At 46.0% G+C, this 21,363-nt stretch overlaps 1 protein-coding gene and 1 pseudogene across 1 annotated transcript in view; both read left to right on the forward strand.

Annotated features, from left to right (window-relative positions):
* LOC144479888 (V-set and immunoglobulin domain-containing protein 10-like 2) overlaps positions 1-21,363 on the forward strand; it is a 74,079-nt gene that overhangs the window by 17,867 nt on the left and 34,849 nt on the right. The window contains exons 4-8 of the mRNA XM_078198927.1: positions 1,304-1,579; positions 5,330-5,590; positions 8,264-8,521; positions 13,263-13,553; positions 16,401-16,739. Coding sequence (XP_078055053.1) covers positions 1,304-1,579; positions 5,330-5,590; positions 8,264-8,521; positions 13,263-13,553; positions 16,401-16,739 — 1,425 coding nt within the window. The remainder of the gene's footprint in view (positions 1-1,303; positions 1,580-5,329; positions 5,591-8,263; positions 8,522-13,262; positions 13,554-16,400; positions 16,740-21,363) is intronic.
* Positions 2,095-2,224, forward strand: LOC144480072 (U2 spliceosomal RNA; annotated as a pseudogene).

Raw genomic sequence — 21,363 nt, forward strand, 5'->3', positions numbered from 1 at the left:
GAAACATCTGTCTCTCAGCAACATCACTGCAGAAAGATTATCTGCTCATTATCTCATTGGTGTAAATTGGCTGGGATAGTCTCTACATCGCACGGCAAACAGTGCTCCATTAACTGGAGAGTGCTTTGGCACATACTGTGGCTGGAATATTACCACCTCCCCGTCCCGTTTCCAGGGGCAGGCGAGGCTCGCAGGACAGAAATCTCTGTTGGCCTCAGACGGGATTTTATAATCTCGCCCGAGCAAGGTCGTAAAATCCCGCCCTGAGCCTCTCAATTACAATATGTAAATGTCTTCCACATCATAGGGCCAATTCTACAACTCAAGCTCTTGCTTGCAAGTATTAGTGCCATGAGAATGATAGCTCCTTGACTGCGATCAGCCTTGTTGTCATTAATCAATATTGATTGATGAAGTTAAATCCAAAAGTACATAAAAATAGAAGAAACAGGAGTAGGCCATTCAGCCCTTCGAGATCATCCAATGGCTGATCTTCTATGTCAATGCCATTTTCCTGTATTATTCCCATATCCCTTAATGTTTTTAATCTGCTAAAATCTAACAATCGCAGTCTTGAACACACCCCACACCCCTCTGGCCGAGAATTCCAAAGATTCACCGCCATTCGAGTGAAGAAGTTCCTCTTCATCTCAGTCCTAAATGGCCTGCACTTTATCTCACATGTTGTCCCTTGATTCCAGACCCCCCTCCCCCGCCACCCCTGCATCCACCCTGTCGAGCCCTGTCAGAATTTGGTACGTTTGAGTGAGATCACCTCTCATTTTACAAAACTCCTGTCAATACGGGCCCAATCTATTTAAACTTTCTTTATATGACAATCCCTCCATACCAGGAATCGGTCTGGTGAACATCTGTTGCATTTCCTCAAGGGCAAGTATTGTACAATTGCGTTTAGCAGGGGAGGCGATGGCCTAGCGGTATTATCGCTAGGCTATTAATCTTAAAACTCAGCTAATGTATTTGGGGACCTGGGTTCGAATCCCGCCACGGCAGATGGTGGAATTTGAATTTTTTTAAAAAAATCTGTATTTAAGAATCTGGTAATGACTATGAATCAATTGTTGGAAAAATCCATCTGGTTCACTAATGTCCTTTAGGGAAGGAAATCTGTTGTCCTTACCTGGTCTGGCCAACATGTGACTCCAGAGCCACAGCAATGTGGTTGGCTCTCGGGCAACTAGGGATGGGCAATAAATGCTGGCCAGCCAGCGACACACACACCCGATGAATGAATAAAATAAAGGTCTCTAAAGTGAAGTTGGCTCTTTCTTTTCTTTCCTAGATGGTCCTGATCAGCCAGACATCAATGTCACTCCTTACGCTCTCAACGCTGTCGGTTACTCAGCCATTGAGCAGGACACTGTCTCCATGATCTGTTCCGCCTCTTCCAACCCGCCTAGCCAGTACATCTGGTTCCACAATAACTCTCAGATCTACGCAGGGCAGCAGTTTGTCATTGAACGAATTTCCCGAAGTCAAACAGGAACCTACATGTGCCTCGCACACAACACAGTTCTCAACGCCAGGACTAAGACTAGCATCGTACTCACTGTCTACTGTGAGTAGATTTTAATCTCACATCGTTTGGTTTCGAGAAACTTCTCTTTTTGTTGTCCTCGGCTGATTTTCCACCTTTGATTTTTTTTTACCATAAACGCCAACATTTCATGACAAAGTTACAGATTGCAGATCGAAAAGGCGAGATTAATAAACGTTTGTGTTTTAAGGTGCTCTCAGTATATTGTTGTAACATCCTACACTAATTCATAACACAACTAGGAAACAATGGAAGCAGTTGACACAATTGTGATGGTTTTATTTGCATTCTAAGTACAATCCAGGGCAATGCCAGCTCTCGGCTCGAATTACAGATATACCTTTGGCAGTGTCTTGCTGAAAAATAGTGAAATTTTTTGTATTATTCGCAACCAATTGTCTATCATCCAAACTCGATTATAAGGCCAATCTTCAGCATGAAGTGATGCGATACGGTGCTTAAAAAGTATAGTTGATAGGCAATGAAATAACATGCACAGGATGAATGGGTGATACTAACTGTTGTAACCTTCTGCCATCGCTTCTCGGCCTTTTGGCTAAGATCAAGTGTAGTATCGGATCTGCACTTGGTTGAGGTCATGGGGTTGCGCTGAGGCTTCATATGTTTCATATGAAGCAATTTTTAAAAGCGGCATCTCGGCCTTTTGGCTAAGATGCAAATGAGCTCAAGTCTTGGAGGAGGATCCTCCCCCTTCTCCAATCAGCTTGACCCATGTAGATCAGGCCCAGGACAGGGTGGTTTTGGTCTCCCGTCCTGTCTTGTCAGCCTGGATCTGAAATGTCTCAACTTGTTGAGACTCTGAATTGGATTTGATTTGATTGAATTGGAAAAGTATATTAAAAAAAAAACCTTCTGCCATTACCCTGGCTATGATCAGTCACAGTAGCTCACATTCAATATTGCACAGAAGAGGGGTTACCCAGATTGCAGGGCTGCCAACTGTGATTTAATGTATTCCTCAAGGTTTCATCACATGATTTCCCCCCATACTCCATCCATCAGTCGGCCAACACATCCATCCTTGTGACGCACTGCCTTCCTACGCTGTTCAAAAAGCAAATAGACTCATTAGCCAACTGGATGATGCTTGATATAGTGGCACTGCTGCCTCAAAGTAACAGAGACTCGGGTTCGATTCCAGCCTTGGGTCACTGTCTGTGTGGAGTTTGTACATTCTCCCCGTGTCTGCGTGGGTTTCCTCCGAGTGCTCCGGTTTCCTCCTACAGTTCAAAGAGGTGTTTGTTAGGTGGATTAGCCATGCTAAATTGCCCCTTAGTTTCCCATGATGTGTAGGTTAGGGGAATTAATAGGTTATATATATGGAGTTACAGGGATAGGGCCTGGGTAAGGTACTCTGGTGCAGAGTCAGTGCAGACATGATGGACTTCCTTCTGTGCTGTAGGGATTCTATGTTTACAGCCAAACAACCCTTTTCCCCACCCATTTTCAATATTTGGGGCGACACGGTAGCACAGTGGTTAGCACTGCTGCTTCACAGCTCCAGGGACCTGGGTTTGATTCCCGGCTTGGGTCACTGTCTGTGTGGAGTTTGCACATTCTCCTCGTGTCTGCGTGGGTTTCCTCTGGGTGCTCCGGTTTCCTCCCACAGTCCAAAGATGTGCAGATTAGGTTGATTGGCCATGTTAAAATTGCCCCTTAGTGTCACGGGATGCGTAGGTTAGAGGGATTAATGGGTGGGATATCGGGGTAGGGCCTGGGTGGAATTGTGGTCGGTGCAGACTCGATGGGCCGAATGGCCTCTTTCTGTGCTGTAGGATTTCTAAGATTTCTACATCTGGTTAAAAATGTTCAAAGTAAAAAACAAACCAATCTTTTTTTAACAGCCTGATGACATTTTCCTCAGGGTTACACACAGCAGTGTCTAGTAAATTGATCTTCAATTCCTGGAGACCCCAGGCCAATCCTGAAGGGTTTACAATCCTACCAGGAAGCTGGATATAAGGTAACAAGAGAAGGCTGTACGCTCCTCTTAACTACCTCCCAACAATGTTCCAGTCCCACCACTGGGAGGCAGCGTTCACCCTGTGATGATGTGCGTCACTGGCAAGATCGGAAAATCCCAGCTGTAGCCTCTGGATTGGGTTAGTATCATTCTATCCTCAACTCCAGCAGGCTGAGTCAAACCACAACACACACATTTGAGGCATTTGAAGATTGGCTTAATGCATCCAAATGAATAAAATCTTTGAATTCTAAATGGCATAAAAGCTGCATCATCTGGTGGTGTCTAGAATGTTGCCCTTGCAGCATTATAGAGTCATAGAGGTTTACAGTGTGGAAACAGGCCCTTCGGCCCAACTTGTCCATACCGCCCTTTCTTTCAACCATTAAGCTAGTCCCAATTGCCCGTATTTGGTCCACATCCCTTTATACCCATCTTACCCATGTAACTGTCTAAATGCTTTTAAGCTTTGCACGCTAACCTTATTCACCTTTGCCCTGTTAATAGTGGCACAGTGCCACAGTGGTTAGCACTGCTGCCTCACAGCGCCAGGGGCCCGGGTTCGATTCCCGGCTTGGGTCACTGCCTGTGCAAAGTCTGCACATTCTCCCCGTGTCTGCGTGGGTTGCCTCCAGGTGCTCCGGCTTCCTCCCACAATCCGAAAGTCGTGCTGGTTAGGTGCATTGGCCATGCTAAATTCTCCTTCAGTGTTTCCGAACAGGTGCCGGAGTGTGGCGGCTAGGGAGTTTTCACATTAACTTCATTGCAGTGTTAATGTAAGCCTACTTGTGACACTAATAAATAAACTTTAAAAAAAACGTAATCACCTCCCGAGGTTGTCTGGACACTGGACTCCTGAGCAATATTTTCCCCCAAAAACTGACGCAGCTTCAGATGTTGTAGGAACAGGACACTGGTTGCAGGGGGGTAAAGGAGTTGCAGTGTATGTAATCTGCTCTCTTCATAACCTTGAATGTTGAGAGGATATTAAGAAGAACGGCCTTGAAGAGTGATGAATGTTCTGAATAAGCAGCCTAATGGAGGCACACATATCTCTGTCCTTCAGAATGATCTGGGTGTTATTGGGAGGAGACTAGGGATGAGTTTCACTTGCATTTCTCGTCTAGGACTTTTCTTTGCTATATTCTTTAAAAACATTGTTTCTCTCCATTTTCCCAATTCATTACTGCAGAAAACTTATTTCACCATTCCTTGAAACTGAAATCAACATTTTCCTTGACAGTCATAGATTCACCTCAAAATACTGACTTGCCTGACTCACTGTTGTGTGTTAAAGTCTACCCATTCATCTTCCTTGGCATTGGGCATGGTAAGTCAGAATCTCGGCAGTTTCACAATAGTGGAGGCATTGTTAGAATGCAAGATGCAATTAATGTTTTAAATCTGTTTTCAAACCCACCCCTTTATGCATCACTGGATCTAATTGAAGAGATGTCTGAGGCCAGTTAGAGTTTAATTGCCGCATGTAAGGGAAGTTTGCACTTTACTGGGTGCTTGTAAATGATCACCTCCAGGTTAGCTTGCAAACATCTCTCAGTGACAATAATTTCCTCCCACTCCAATTCCTCCATTCCTCCCTTGAACTGTTGGCACTGGCCAACTGTTGCTCCATGATCCCCTTTGTTGGAAACAGGTTGTCCGTTGGCTAATTGTAAATGGGAAGAGGCGGCAAAAAGAGTGCAGGTAGGACCCAGGTTCAGTCTTGTTCATCATGTCTCCCCGTATACCGACTTACTAACCTGTGTAGTCCTTCCTGCCATGTATAGATCTGCCTGCTGGAAGGCCCATCTGCACAGTGCTATCTGTTAATGATAATCGGGATATAGCATTGTGGTGCTCTTGGGAAGGTGGAGACCCCCCAGCGACTCTCCAGTGGGTTAATGTGGCGAGAGGTGGCATTGACGCTGAGGGACAATCCAGTATTTCAAGAGTGAAGTCAGGACGGGAGACCTCAAACAACAGCACCTATTCCTGCCGGGCCTCTCATCCAGCCCTGAGGGCAGACTGGTCCTGCAGAACCACTGCATGTGAGTATGACTAATGAACAACTGTGCTGGAATATGTTAAGTGCTCTTTTCCCGTGGTCCACCTTCCCCTGTTCTGGACTATCTGTTGGTGAGAGAGACCCGGTTGAGTCTGACCCTGACCTCAGTCAATGAGCACTTTCCCAGTTGGAATCATAGCCCATTGATAAGGATTGGGAACCCTAGCTGATTTTCACTTATCCAGCATCTTGTTCTTTGCAGCAAGCAAATCGCCTGTTCTCAGTAATGTTGTTGGGCTTTGCACCAATCTTGTGAAAAATATCATTAGCCTCCAAAAACAACCCCTCTTCCCCTGAAAGCTCCAACATGCAGGTGAAGAATGCGAATAGATCCCACTGTGCATGTAATAAAAGCTTCTGCAATCTCCTAGCAACATGGATTAAATCCCGCTGGAGTGGAGCATCTGGTTGTGAGGGTCATTGGATAGACTTTATCCTGCACATTTCAGCTCCAGTTAAATTTCCATCTTAAATTACCGGAAGTGCGAGTTGATAATGAGGTCAATGGGGCATCTGGAACTTGAGCTCTGTGTGGGTGGGGTGGTTGCACTGCTACCTCACAGCACCAGGGTCCCAGGTTCAATTCCAGCCTTGGGTCACTGTCTGTGTGGAGTTTGTACTTTCTCCCCGTGTCTGTGTGGGTTTCCTCCGGGTGCTCCGGTTTCCTCCCACAGTCCAAAGATGTGCGGGTGAGGTTGATTGGCCATGCAAAATTGTCCCTTAGTATCCCGGGATGCGTAGGTTAGAGGGATTAGCGGGATAAATATGGGGGTTTGCGGGGATAGGAACTGGGATGGGATTGTTGTCGGTGCAGACTCGATGGGCTGAATGGCCTCCTTCTGCACTGTAGGGATTCTGTTAACTGTGAAACCAGAACCATCAATGGTTGCGGATTAACCCAGGAGATCTGAAGGTTGTGAGAGAAACAGGGAACAACAGAGGTGGAAGAGAATTAGAGGTAAATCAGAAACAAAGAGAAACAACGAAAGAAAAGAAAGACTGATTAAAGGGAGAGAGATAAAAGACAAAGCAAACTAAGAAAAATGTAAAGATTTGCAATTTAAATTTTACCAATCTTACACAGTAATTGACTAATCGCCTTCATGAAAATCAACAGATTACATTGTGCCCTTTCTGGCCTCGAAAGGTTGATTGGCCGGCAGGGTGGCACAGTGGTTAACACTGCTGCCTCATGGCGCCAGGGACCCAGGTTCGATTCCCGGCTTGGGTGACTGTGTGAAGTTTGCACATTCTACTCGTGTCTGCGTGGGTTTCCTCCGGGTGCTCCGGTTTCCTCCCGCAGTCCTAACATGTGCGGTTTAGGTTGATTGGGCATGCTAAAATTGCCCATAGTTTCCCTAGGATGTGTAGGTTAGAGGGATTAGTGGGGTACATATGTAGGGTTATGTGGATAGGGCTTGGGTGGGATTGTTGTCAGTGCAGACTCGATGGGTCAAATGGCCTCCTTCTGCACTGTAGAATTCTGTGATATATAAAGTTCTGTGACTTTCCATTATTACTTGTTAAGTCTGAGTCCTAATTTCTTGGGGTGAACTTTTGGGCATTCATTGAACGAACCTAACAAGTTACTAAAAATAATGGGATGGCCTGGAAGAGATGATGTCCGTGTGAATCAAATGGCGGAAGTGTAAATCAATCAGCAAGTTCTGGTGATATACAACACACGATGTATCACTGAATATCCCTGAGCTTACCGGATCATTTACACATGAATTGCATGCTGAGATTTTTCAGGAAAACTTGGCCCAAAGATGAAAACGCAAAAAGACAGGTTTATACTTTCTGTTTTGGGAATAATCCTAAAGCAATTGTTTTATAAGAAAATCTCAAACTTGTAGAGGAAAAATGACCAATGGAGGTGATGCATAACTGGGCGGCACGGTAGCACAGTGGTTAGCACTGCTGCCTCACAGCACCAGGGACCTGGGTTCAATTCTGGCTTCGGGTCACTGTCTGTGTGAAGTTTGCACATTCTCCCCGTGTCTGCGTGGGTTTCCTCCAAATGCTCTGGTTTTCTCCCACACTCCAAAGGTGGATTGGCCATGCTAACTTGTCCCTTAGTGTCAGGGGGATTAGCAGGGTAAATATGTGGGGTTATGGGAATAGGGCCTGGGTAGGATTGTGGTTGGTGCAGACTCGATAGGCCGAACGGCCTCCTTCTGCACTATAAGGATTCTATTCTATAGCTGTTATTGACATCTTTTATGGGGGTGAGCACAAGGCAGGATCATCATTAGGAATTTAGAATGGGCCTTGTATCACAGGGCGGCATTTTCCAGCCACCGCATGGCAGATTTCCATCGGCAGTTGGCAGGATCTTCCAGTCCCGCCGATGTCTACAGTGTTTTGAGTGGCTTGCCGGTGGGAGTCACGTTCGGCGGGAACGGAAGATCCAATCGGCAAGAAGGGCCAGAAAATCCAGCCCACAATTTAGGCATGACCTCCCCCCCCCCCTCAAGGGAAGGGATTATGAAGGAAGGCCAATTTTGAGATTCAGAAGACGACAAACTAGATTTGTGGTTTATAACATTCTTTGCGCACTAATGTCTTGCTTGTGTTTACTTTCCGGCTCCTTCTTTCGTCCAAGAGATTTTTCCACAACTAGTTTCGTCTTGAAGTTCTTTTCTGCTTTCAGTGTTACCCGTAGGGAAACCCAAATGCTCAGCCGCCGCTGTGAAGAGTTTGGAATACACGATGCTGTCGTGCAGCTGGGAAGGAGGCCTACCACAGGCTTCACTGCACTGGAAGAATTGGAGAAGCATTTTCCTGGGTAAAGCTGAACGGTCCATCAATAATCAAGTGCTAAAGTCCAGTCCAACATACAGTGGCAAGGAATTTATCTGCCAAGCAACACATCCTTTGACCAGGAGTAAGGCATGCAGCATCAAACTAGGTACCGAGTCTCTGAGAAGAATCTTTATTTTGGAATTTTAACCTTCAGCCATCCATCCTGAACTCAACACGTCTATAATCATGTAGGAGTAGTTATTCTTTGACTGTCATCTTTTTAAACTCTTAGAACTTTAGTTAAAGTGTTCCCTTGCATGGGTACTGAGTCAAGCAACCAAAATGGATGCCAAAGATCTAAATGGTCAGGAAAGGTTAAGGGGGTTGGCACAAAAGCAAAATACTGCAGAGGTTAGAAATCTGAAATAAAAATTGAACATGCTGGAAATGCTCAACAGGTCTGGCAGCATCTGTGGAGAGAAACAGAGTTAACCGCTGGGATTCTGTGCCCATTTTTACCGCGGATGCAAGATCCCGCGAGAGGCCAAAAGCGAGATTGCCACCGGCAATGTCTCACAGCACAATTCTCTCCGCCCCCTGCCATTGACATAATGAGGTATCTGCCCAGAGACACTGCCTAGTGCAGCGGGGAGAGAGGGGGGAAGCGGGGGTGGGGTGGGGGTGGGTGGTGGGAACCAGAACAGCAGGCCAGAAGGTGTAGAGACTGGGGGAAAAAGTGAGACTGAGATAAACATAGCGCAGAGTAAGAGCAGGCAGAGAGAGGGACTGGAGGTCAGTGGTGCGTTTGCTTCAATGCCAGAAGTATAACAGGTAAAACAGATGAAATGAGAACCTGGATTACGGCATGGAATTATGATGTAGGTGCAATTATGGAGTGGAAATGTCAGCTTTGGACTGGGGTGGGTGCAGTAAGAAGCCTCAGAACATCAGGTTAAAGTCCAACAGGTTTATTAGGAAGCAAGAGCTCTCGGAGCGCTGCCCCTTCATCAAGTGATCACCTGATGAAGGAGCAACGCTCCGAAAACTTGAGATTCCAAATAAACCTGTTGGACTTTAACCTGATGTTGTGAGACTTCTTACTATGCAATTATGGAGACATGGTTAAAGGAGGGACAGGACTGGCAGCTTAACATTCCGGGATATCGCTGTTTTAGACGGGACAGAAGGGGAAACAAAAGGGGTGGGGGAATTACATTGCTGATTCGGGAACACATCACAGTTGTGCTGAGGGCGGAGCCATTGGAGGGATCTTGTAGTGAGGCATTATGGGTGGAGCTCAGGAATAGGATGGGTGAAATCAGTGTATTATAGACCTCCCAACATCCTGTAGGAGACAGAGGAGCAGTTGTGTAGTCAGACACTGAAAAAGTGTGAAAAAAGCAGAGTAGTTTTATGGTGGGTGACTTTAACTTCCCCCATATTGACTGGGACTCCCTTAGAGCTAGGGACTTGGATGGAGAGCAATTTGTTCGATATGTCCAGGAGGGCTTTTTGATTCAGTATGTTGACAATCTAACCAGGGAGGGAGCCATACTAGACTTGGCATTGGGGAATGAGCCGGGCCAGGTGATCGATGTTTCAGTGGGGGAGCATTTTGGGTTTAGCAACCATAATTCCATAAGATTTCGGGTAGTCATGGATAAGGACAAGATTGGCCCTCGGGTGAAGGTGCTTAATTGGGTGAGGACTAATTGCATCCAAATTAGACAGGAACTGGGGAATGTGGATTGGAAGCAGCCAGTTGAGGGCAAATCCACATCTGGCATGTGGGAGACTTTTAAAGGCCACTTGATTGAAGTGCAGGACAAGCAGGTCCCCGCAAAAATGAAGAATAGAAATGGCAGGATTTGGGAACCATGGATGATAAGGGCAATTGTAAACTTAGCAAAAGGAAAAGGAAGCAGACAATAGGTCTAGGCATCTAAAAAGTGACAAAGCCCTTGAGGAATTTAGTGAAAGTAGGAAGGATCTTAAACGTGGAATTAGGAGGGCTAAAAGGGGCCATGAAATGTCTTTAGCAAACAGGGTCAAGGAAAATCCCAAGGCTTTTTATGCTTATATTAGCAGCAAGAGGGTAGCAAGAGAAAGAGTAGGCCAAATAAAGTTATGCGTGGAGGCGCAGGAAGTGGGTGAGATCCTTAATGAGTACTTTGTATCGGTATTCACCAAGGAGAAGGACATGATGGATGTTGAGGTCAGGGATAGGTGTGTGAACGCTCCAGAGAATGTCGAAGGCGGAAGTGTTGAGTATCCTAAATTGCATTAAGGTGGACAAGTCCCCAGGGCCGGATGGGATCTATCCCAGGTTACTGCAGGAGGCAAGGGAAGAAATAGCTGGGGCCTTAACAGATATCTTCACACCCTCTTTGATGACAGGTGAGATTCCAGAGGACTGGAGAACAGCCAATGTTGTTCCCCTGTTTAAAAATGAAAGCAGGGATAATCCATGGGCATAATAATTAAAGGCCGGTGAGTCTGACGTCAGTGATGGGGAAGCTTTTGGAGAAGATACTGAGGGACAGGATATATGCACATTTGGAAGAAAATAGGCTAGTTAGTGACAGGCAGCATGGTTTGTACGGGGAAGGTCATGTCTCACCAACTTGATTGAGTTTTTGAACAGGTGACAAAGATAATTGATGAGGGAAGGGCTGTGGATGTAGTTTATATGGACTTTAGTAAGGCGTTTGACAAGGTCCCAGATGGCAGACTGATACAAAAACTAAAATCACACGGGATTCAGAGTAGGCTGGCTAGATGGATACAGAACTGGCTTGGTTATAGAATGATGTGGAGATACCAGCGGTGGACCTGATGAAGGAGCAGCGCTTCAAAAGCTAGTGGCTTTTGCTACCAAATAAACCTGTTGGACTTTAACCTGGTGTTGTGAGACTTCTTACTTGGTGATAGAAGACAGAGAATAGCAGTGGAAGGGTGTTTTTCACAATGGAGATCTGTACCTAGTGGTGTTCCGCAGGGATCAGCGCTGGGACCTCTATTGTTTATAGTATATATAAATGATCTGGAGGAAAATGTAGGAGGTCTGATTAGTAAGTTTACGGATGATACAAAGATTGGTGGGATTGTCAGAGAATACAACAGGATATAGATAGATTGGAGACTTGGGCACAGAAATGGCAAATGGAGTTGAATCTGGGCAATTGCGAGGTGATGCATTTTGGAGGATCAAATTTAGGTGTGAACTATTCTGGAAATGGCAGAACCCTTCGGAACATTAACATACAGAGGGATCTGGGCGTGCAGGTCCACAGTTCCCTAAAGGTGGCAACACAGGAGGCCAAGATGATTAAGAAAGCATCAGCTGGCGCATTGTGTACAGGAGTTGGGAAATCATGTTACAGCTATATAAAACCTTGGTTAGGCCGCATTTGGAGTACTGCATGCAGTTCTGGTCACCACACTACCAGAAGGACGTAGACATTTTTGAGAGAGTGCAAAGAAGGTTCATCAGGATGTTGCCTGGTCTCAGGGGTGTTGGCTATGAGGAGAGGTTGAATAAACCAGGATTGTTTTCACTGGAAAGACGGAGGCTGAGGGGAGACCCGATAGAGGTCTACAAAATTATGAGAGGTATAGACAGGGTGGATAGTCAGAGGTTTTTTCCCAGGGTGGAAGTGTCAATTACAAGAGGGCACAGATTCAAGGTGAGAGGGGGAAAGTTTAAGGGAGATGTGTGGGGTAAGTTTTTCACGCAGAGAGTGGTGGGTGTCTGGAACGCGCTGCCAGAGGAGGTGGCGGAAGCAGGCACATTGGCAACATTTAAGAGGCATCTGGATGAGGACATGAATAGGGAGGGAGTAGAGGGATACGGACCGAGTAAGGGCAGAAGGTTTTTTTTGTAGTTCAGTTAGGGCATCATGATTGGTACAGGCCTGGAGGGCTGAAGGGCCTGTTCCTGTGCTGTACATTACTTTGTTCTTTGTTCTTTGAAAGTTGGGAACCTCATTCAAATTCATTGAAAAGTGCTTATAGGGCTTTCCTGCTGTATCCCTCCCCAACGTTGGGAACTCCCGCCACTCCCGCCCTCCCCTCATCACCCTGCCGCCCAATGCTCCCTTGCCACTGTGAGGTTTGCACCGGGTCTGGAACAATGTGTAATGGATGAAGAGACCATGTTGAGGGCGCACAGGTAATGTCACTCCCCAGGGAGAGACAGATATGCCCTGACAGCATCTTGGCACTGCCCCCCGGCACTGCTATGGGACAATGCCAGGAGGCTTGCCAGGGGCAGTGCCGGGATAGCCCACTCCAAGGAGCTCTGATGGGGGAGCGGTTCCGTGTACGTGGGTGGGGGGGGTGGTTCCTGTGTACGGTTGGAGTTCTGATGGGGGTCAGGGGACCTGCCCGTGTGCGTGTGGGGTGGCTTTATGTGTCCTTGGGCAGGGGGATCTTCCTTTTTGTTACTGGAGATGAGGCCCCCATGATCTCTGGGAAGCTGACATTGCCGGCTGGTTCAGGCTTTGCCCCGCCTGACCAGAGATGGCGTGGACTACACCTCCAGGATTTTGATCTTCCAAGTGCTGGATAACGTGGCAGTGAGTTGGACACTGCTTCGGGAACAGAAAATTCCACCCAGTGTTTCAGGTGTTCACTGATACTGTCTGACCTGCCGAGTATTTCCAGCACTTTCTGTTTTTATTAACAGAAATAGGTTAAGGCAAGTATTGAGGCTTACTTGCTGTTTAAAAGAAGTGAGATTTTGAGGTGGCCTGCCTGAGGTTGTCAATATTTTACAGAGATTGGCAGACATCTTTCACCACAATGAAGGGTTTACAAACCAGAAATGATCAGATTCTATGATTCAATTCATTGATATAAAAATGTGATGTGAAAGTTACATCCTGCTGTGTTTATTTGGGTTTCAGAGGCGCCTGATCTGCTTACCCCGAGAAACTCCCTGACGGTGTTCGAAGGGAGTGATGTTCATCTGACCTGCGTCCTTAAGGCAGCTTATCCTTCCTCGGAGATTGTCTGGCACAATAATAGAAATGAGAGCGTCTGGCTCACGCCCAAAAAGTACCTGCTGCACCAGGAAGCCTTCTGGTCAAACCTCACCATCCGGGAAACCGATGGGGACCGTGACAATGGACATTACTGGTGCACAGCCAGCAATGTGGTGGGGAGTTCCACCCTCAGCATCCACCTCCACGTGAATAGTGAGCGAACCTCTCATTCGTGATTGTAACAGTGGCAACTTGTGCATTGTACAGCTCTTTGGCTATCTCTTTCGTGTGCGTGCATGTGTGGTGTGTGTGTGCGTGTGTATGCGTATGTGTGTGTGCATCTGCGCGCACGTGTGTGTGTGGATCTGTGTGTGTGTGTACGTGTGTGTGTGTACGTGTGTGTGTGTACGTGTGTGCATGCACATTGATGCTCTTTTACATTTTTATTTCTTAACTAAGAAATTCTTAGATCCTCTTTTAAATTTCCTTATGGTTAACTTGCCCCTCCCCCTCAGTAGGATTGGATTAGGGTTAACTGAGTTGCACAGGCAGCTGAGAGTCAATAGCATTGATGTAGGTCTGAACTTATATATAGGCCAGACCATGTAAAGACAGCAGATTTCCTTCCCTAAATGATATTATTTATGACAATCTAATCATTTCATGGTCACCCATTGCCATCGAGCCAGGGGATCAACCCTGGTTCAATGGAGAATGCAGGAGGGCATGCCAGGAGCAGCACCAGGTGTACCTAAAAATGAGGTGTCAACCTGGTGAAGCTACAACACAGGAATACTTGCATGCCAAAAACAGCAAGTGATAGACAGAGCTAAGCGATCCCACAACCAACGAATCAGATCTAAGCTCTGCAGTCCTGTTACATCCAATCGTGAATGGTGGTGGACAATTAAACAACTCACTGGGGGAGGAGGCTCCACAAATATCCTCATCCTCAATGATGGAGGAGCCCAGCACATCAGTGCAAAAGATAAGGCTGAAGCATTCGCATCTTCAACCAGAAGTGCCGAGTGGACGATCCATCTCGGCCTCCTCCAGTAGTCCCCAGCATCACAGTCTCCAGCCAATTCGATTCACTCCACGTGATATCAAGAAACGGTTGGAGGCACTAGATACTGCAAAGGCAATGGGCCCTGGCAACATTCCGGCAATAGTACTGAAGACTTGTGCTCCAGAACCTGCCGCTCCCCTAGCCAAGCTCTTCCAGTGCAGTTACAAGACTGGCATCTACTCAACAATGAGGAAATTTGCCCAGGTATGTCCTGTACACAAAAAGCAGGACAAATCCAACCCAGCCAATTGCCACCCAATCAGTCTACTCTCGATCATCAGTAAAGTGATGGAAGGGTCATCAACAGTGCTACCAAGCAGCACCTGCTCAGCAATAACCTGCTCAGTGACGCCCAGTTTGGGTTTCGCCCGGATCACTCAGCTCCTGACCTCATTACAGCCTTGGTTCAAACATGGACAAAAGAGCTGAATTCCAGAGGTGAGGTGAGAGTGAAAGCCCTTGACATAAAGGCCGCATTTGATTGAGTGTTGCATCAAGGAGCCCTAGCGAAACTGGAATCAATGGGTATCAGGGGGCAAACTCTCCGCTGGTTGGAGTCATACCTGATACATAGGAAGATGGTTGTGGTTGTGGAGGGCTAGCCATCTCAGCCCCAGGACATCTCTGTAGGTGTCCCTCAGGGCAGTGTCCTGGGTCCAATAATCCTCAGCTGCTTCATCAATCACCTTCCCTCTGTCATAAGGTCAGAACTGGGGATGTTCGCCGATGATTGCACAATGTTCAGCACCATTCGCGACTCCTCAGTCCATATTCAAATGCAACATGATCTGGACAATATCCAGGCTTGGGCTGACAAGTGGTAAATAACATTTGCGCCACACAAATACCAGGTAATGACCATCACCAATAAGGGACAATCTAAGCACCACCCTTTGACATTCAATGGTGTGACCATCACTGAATCTCCCACGGTCAACATCCTTGGGGCTACCATTGACTAGAAACTCAACTGGACTCACCACATAAACACAGTGGCTACAAGAGCAGGTCAGAGGCTAGGAATACTGTGGCAAGTAACTCACCTCCTGACTCCCCAAAGCCTGTCCACCATCTACAAGGCACAAGTCAGGAGTGTGATGGAATACTCCCCACTTGTTTAGATGGGTGCAGCTCCAACAACACTCAAGAAGCTTGACACCATCCAGGACAAAGCAGCCCACTTGATTGGCATCACATCCAAAAACATCTACTCCCTCAGTAGCAGCAGTGTGAACTATCTACAAGATGCATTGCAGCAATTCAAAGAACAAAGAACAAAGAAAATTACAGCACAGGAACAGGCCCTTCGGCCTTCCAAGCCTGCACTGGCCATGCTGCCTGATTTAACTAAAACCCCAATTCAACAAAGATCCTTAGTCAGCACCTTCCAAACCCATGACCACTTCCATCTAGAAGGACAAGGGGCAGCAGATACATGGGAACACCACCACCTGCAAGTTCCCCTCCAAGCCACTCACCATCCTGACTTGGAAATATATCACCGCTCCTTCGCAGGCACTGGGTCAAAATCCTGAAATTTCCTCCCTAACAGCATTGTGGATCAACCCACAGAACATGGACTGCAGCGGTTCAAGAAGGCAGCTCACCACCACCTTCTCAAGGGCAACTAGGGATGGGCAATAAATGCTGGCCAGCCAGCGACACCCGTGTGCCATGAATGAATAAAAATAACCCATTGCTGCTGTTAATGTTATTGTTGTAATTCCTTATTTTGTATCTAATCAACTGAATTTAAATCCCTCAGCTGTGGTGGTGTGGGTTTGAACTCATATCTCAAGAACCATTAGTCTGGTCTGCTGGATTACTAATCCAATTGCTAACACTCAGCTACCATATCCTACAGTGTAACTGGCTCCTTATGTGTTCTTTCCCTACCAGTTTCAACCAAGTGGTTTCAGGAATGAACATACTTGATGGCTTGACACTCTGCTGTCTCACTAACCATGTGTTTTCCTCCATATCCCTCACAGAATACCCCACACCCCCGAATGTGACCATCAGCAAGCTGTTGTATGGCCGCCAGAGAACGGAGGTGGTCCTGGAATGGATGACTCGGGGCGCCGGTGACTTAACGGGTTTTATGATTGAGAGGAGACCCGCCAGACGGTCCCTGAGGCCACGTGGCGGAGCCAAGCTGGAGGAGGCCATTGCCGACCCATACATACCCTGGCAGACTGTCGCTAGTGCCATCGACCCCGCCATCAGAGGTCACAAGCTGGGGGGCATGGACCCCAGGGTCCTATATGCTTTTCGTATCCTGGCTGTCAATCACAAGACGACAGGGTATCCTTCAGAAGTGAAAACTCCAGGTAGAGTATGATATCTATTGGAGGAATTTAAAATGATTTCCCAGGAGCTGTAACCATCTTTTCCCCATTCCTTTCTGGTTTATATTTGTTGAGGTGAGGATGACAATGGTGCGACACATTTACTGCCCAACCCTAAGAACATGGTGGATCTCCTTTTTATTCTTCAAAATATACTTCACTCATAAAAAATATAAAAGTACATTGAAAACCATTTTGATTTGATAATTACAGGAAGTGTAATGAAATTCAACTTGTCTCCATTCAGCAGGTTCCACTTTGAGATACCTCACTACAATTGTAAGGTTCTTGATATTTAAGAAGGAGGCCATTTGGCCCATCAAATGCTCCGCCATTCAAACCAATCATGGCTGTTCATCTGCCTCCAAGCCATTTTTCCCCTCTATCCCTGTATCATCCCTCGATATCATTAGTGTCCAGGAATCTATCAATTTCTGTCCTGTACATGCTCAGTGAATGAGCTTCCACGGGCTGGGGTAGGGAATTCCAAAGATTCACCACCCTCTGAGTGGAGAAACCCCTCCTCAGATCAGCTTTAACAGGTCTACCCCTTGTTCTGAGACCTGGTTTTAGATTCACCAGCCAAGGGACACATCCTTTCTACATAAATTCTATCAACCTGTAAAGATTCCGTAAGTTTCAATGAGATCACCCCTCATTAGGGCAGTCGCCATCCAGGGACAATGGGGAATAGTCACTGTCTAAGACCTTTCAGCTATAGTACACAAAGGGAGTAAAATCTGTGTAGAACCCCTGAGCTGAAACTCTAGAAAATACGGGCGTGGTTTGCCTAATCTCTCCTCTTGAAACAATGTCACCATCCCAGGGATTAGTCTGGTAAATACACCCTTCCTCAGATAAGGAGACCAAAACTGCATACAATACTCCAGGTGCAGTCTCATCAAGATGCCATACAATGGCAGCAAGACATCTTTACCCCTGAACTCACATCCTCTTGCATTACAGGCCAATATACCATTTGCCTTCCCAATTGCTTGCTGCACCTGCATGCTAGCTTTCAGTAACGGGCAGTATGCAATACTAATGGGTTATAGCGAGAGGGTATGTAACAGGCAAGTGTATAATGGGTGAATTGTAATGGGTGCAGTGTCTAATGGATGGGTGCATGACAGATGAGGTGTGTAATGAGTATGGTTTGTAACAGGCAGGGTGTGTAACGAGCAACTGTGTAAGGGACAGGTGTGAAATGGCTGTCTGTCTAATGGCAGGGTGTGTAACCAGCAGTGCACTTATGTAATGGCTGGATATGTTAAAGTTGGACTGTATTTAATGGGCGAGCTGTATATTGGGAGAGGTGTATATTGAGATGTATACAAACTCACATATAATGGGTTGGGTGTGTGATTGTGGAGAAGACTATTTAGCCCCCTGTACCTGTCGCACCATTCAATAAGATGATGGCTGATCTGCAACCCAACTCCATATACCCTGCTTTGCCCCATATCCCTTCATACGTTTGGTTAACAAATTTCTATTAATTTCAGATTTAAAATTGACAATTGACCCAACATCATTTAATGTTTGTAGGAAAGAGTTCCACATTTCTACCATTGTTTCTGCATTGAAGAGGAATTTGGGTCAGTTAATGAGGGAGTAAAGACTAGAAGATACGCTGATAAAATTGAGAGGTTGAAATGAAAGGAGCTGAAGGAAATCAGCATTAGTAGATAAATGGTTTTGGGGAAATTGATGGGATTGAAGGTGGATAAATCTCCAGGTCCTAATGATCTTCATCCCAGAGTACTTAAGGAAGTGGCCCTGGAAATAGTCAATACGTTGGTAGTTATTTTCCAAAATTCTTTGGATTCTGGAATAGTTCCTACAGATTGGAGGGTAGTTAATGTAAGCCCACTATTCAAAAAGGGAGGTAGAGAGAAAACAGGGAACTATAGACCAGTGAGCCTAACATTGGTACTGGGGAAGTTGCTTTAGTCTATTATCAACTATTTCATTACTCGGCATTTGGAAGGCAGTGGTATAATCAGGCAAAGTCAGCATGGATTTACAAAAGGGAAATCATGCTTGACTAATCTATTGGAATTTTTTGAGAATGTAACTAGTAGAGTTGACTGAGGAGGATCAGTGGATGTGGTTTATTTAGACTTTCAGTAGGCTTTCGACAAGGTCTCACATAAATGACTACTATGTAAAGTTAAAGCACATGGGATTGTAGGTAATGTCTTGAGATGGATAGAAAGCTGGTTAGCAGATAGAAAGCAAAGAGTTGGCATAAATGGGTCTTTTTCTGATTGGCAGTCAGTGACCAGTGGGGTTCCGCAGGGATCTGTGCTAGGACCCCAACTGTTCACATTATACATTAATGATTTGGAAGAGGGAACTGAATGTATTATCTCCAAATTTGCAGATGATACAAAGTTGGGTGGGAGGGTGAGCTGTGAGGAGGATGCAGAGATGCTTCAGTGTGATTAGGACAGGCTGAGTGTGTGGGCATCTGCACGGTAGATGCAGTATAATGTGGATAAATGTGAGATTATCCACTTTGGTAGCAATAATAGGAAGACAGATTATTATTTGAATGGGTGTAAATTGAGCGAGGTGGATACTAAATGAGACCTTGGAGTTCTCGTGCATCAGTCGCTGAAAGTAAGCGCACAGGTACAGCAGGCAGTAAAGAAGGCAAATGGTATGTTGGCCTTCATAGAGAGAAGATTTGAGTATAGGGATAGGGATGTTTTGCTCCAATTGTATAGGGCGTTGGTGAGGCCACAGCTGAAGTAATGTGTGCAGTTTTGGTGTCCCTATCTGAGGAAGGATGTCTTAGCTATAGAGGGAATACAGTGAAGGTATAATAGGCTGATTCCTGGGGTGGCAGGTCTGTCATATGAGGAGAGACTAAGTCGGTTAGGATTATATTCACTGGAGTTTAGAAGAGTGAGAGGGGGTCTCATAGAAACTTATAAAATTCTAACAGGGTTAGACAGGGTAGATTGAAAAAGAATGTTCCCAATGGTAGGGGAGTCCAGAACTAGGGGTCATAGTTTGAGGATAAGGGATAAACCTTTTAGAACTGAGATGAGGAGAAATTTCTTTACCCAGAGGGTGGTGAATGTGTGGAATTCACTATCACATAAAGTAGCTGAGGCCAAAACATTGTCTGATTTCAAGAAGAAATTGGATATAGCTCTTGGGGCTGAAGGGATCAAGGGATATGGGGGGAAGGGGGGATCAGGATATTGAATTCAATGATCAACCATGGTGAAAATGAATGGCAGAGCAGGGGCAAAGGGCCTGCTTCTAGTTTCTATGTTTCTATAAGTAGAATGGGAAGAGATTCCAGTGAAAAATAGTTATCCACATAGAGCATATTAGTGGAAACATTTTGAAGGGTTTATATCAGGGTGAAGAGAAACTGTTTTCAGTGATTGAAAGAAGCAGATTTAACGTGATTGGCAAAAGAACCAGTGAAAAAAATACTTTAGGAGAGTTTAGGATTTAAGAGTGTGCAATGGAAATGATTCAATATTAACTTTCCAAAGGGAATTAGATAGATACTTGAAGGGTAAATAATTGCAAGGATATGGTGAACAAGCTGGGGGGAGGGGGGTGTGGAGGGTGTGGCGGGGGGTGGGTGGGGGTGGGCGAGCTGATTAGATTGCTCTTCAAGAGAGCTAGAGCAAACTCAAATGGGCTGAAGGGCCTCCTTCGCTGCTGCTCTATATTGGTCCAACCCAGCTTCTTCCCACAGAGGGTGGGCCGGACAGCGAGGCAGTTTATATGGAGAACTTCTCAGGGGAAACCCAGAAATTTCTAAAGTTTATTTATTAGTGTCACAAGTAGGCTTACATTAACACTGCAATGAAGTTACTGTGAAAATCCCCTAGTCGCCTGTTCAGGTACACTGAGGGAGAATTTAGCATGGCCAATGCACCTAAACAGCACGTCTTTCGGACTGTGGGAGGAAACCAGAACACCCGGAGGAAACCCATGCAGACACGGGGAGAACGTGCAAACTCCACACAGACAGTCACCCAAGTCGGGAATCGAACCCAGGTCCCTGGCGCTGTGAGGCAGTAGTGCTAACCACTGTGCCGTCCCTATATGTAGGTCTACAAAACAATCCCAGAGGATCCATTGTCATTGCTGTGACTCTAGTGTTAAGACAAGTTGATCCTTGGTCGATCCATTTGGTGCCTGGTTGGAGGCCTCTTCATTCTCTAAAATGCGTCCGTTCTGTTTGTTCATTTTGCTTTGGGTGGTAGAGTTTGCTGTGTGCACTTAATTTTTTATATCAGAAAGGGCCAGTTGTTGCACTCTGGCTCTTGGGAAAAAGGACAATTACATCGAAATGTTTGGTGGATCTTTCACTGTAGCGTGTGTGAACTGGCGCTCTGATCTAACCCCTTCTCATTCCAGTTTACAGCTGACCCTCGGACTGCCTGCTCCCAGCGGAAGATGGATCCCGGCGTCATGCCTCTCCCCATCTACAGTTGGTTTCCTGAATGATAACTGTTGTAGCCATTTGACAGCCTGTTTCCCACAACCCAGTGCGTTAAACACCTCATTGTAGAGGAGTGTTAATGGCCAAACAGGAAAAAGGAAGATGATAAAGTGGATATAGGCAAAG

The sequence above is a fragment of the Mustelus asterias genome, chromosome 27 (assembly GCF_964213995.1).
Source record: "Mustelus asterias chromosome 27, sMusAst1.hap1.1, whole genome shotgun sequence".
NCBI classification, from domain to species: Eukaryota; Metazoa; Chordata; class Chondrichthyes; order Carcharhiniformes; family Triakidae; genus Mustelus; species Mustelus asterias.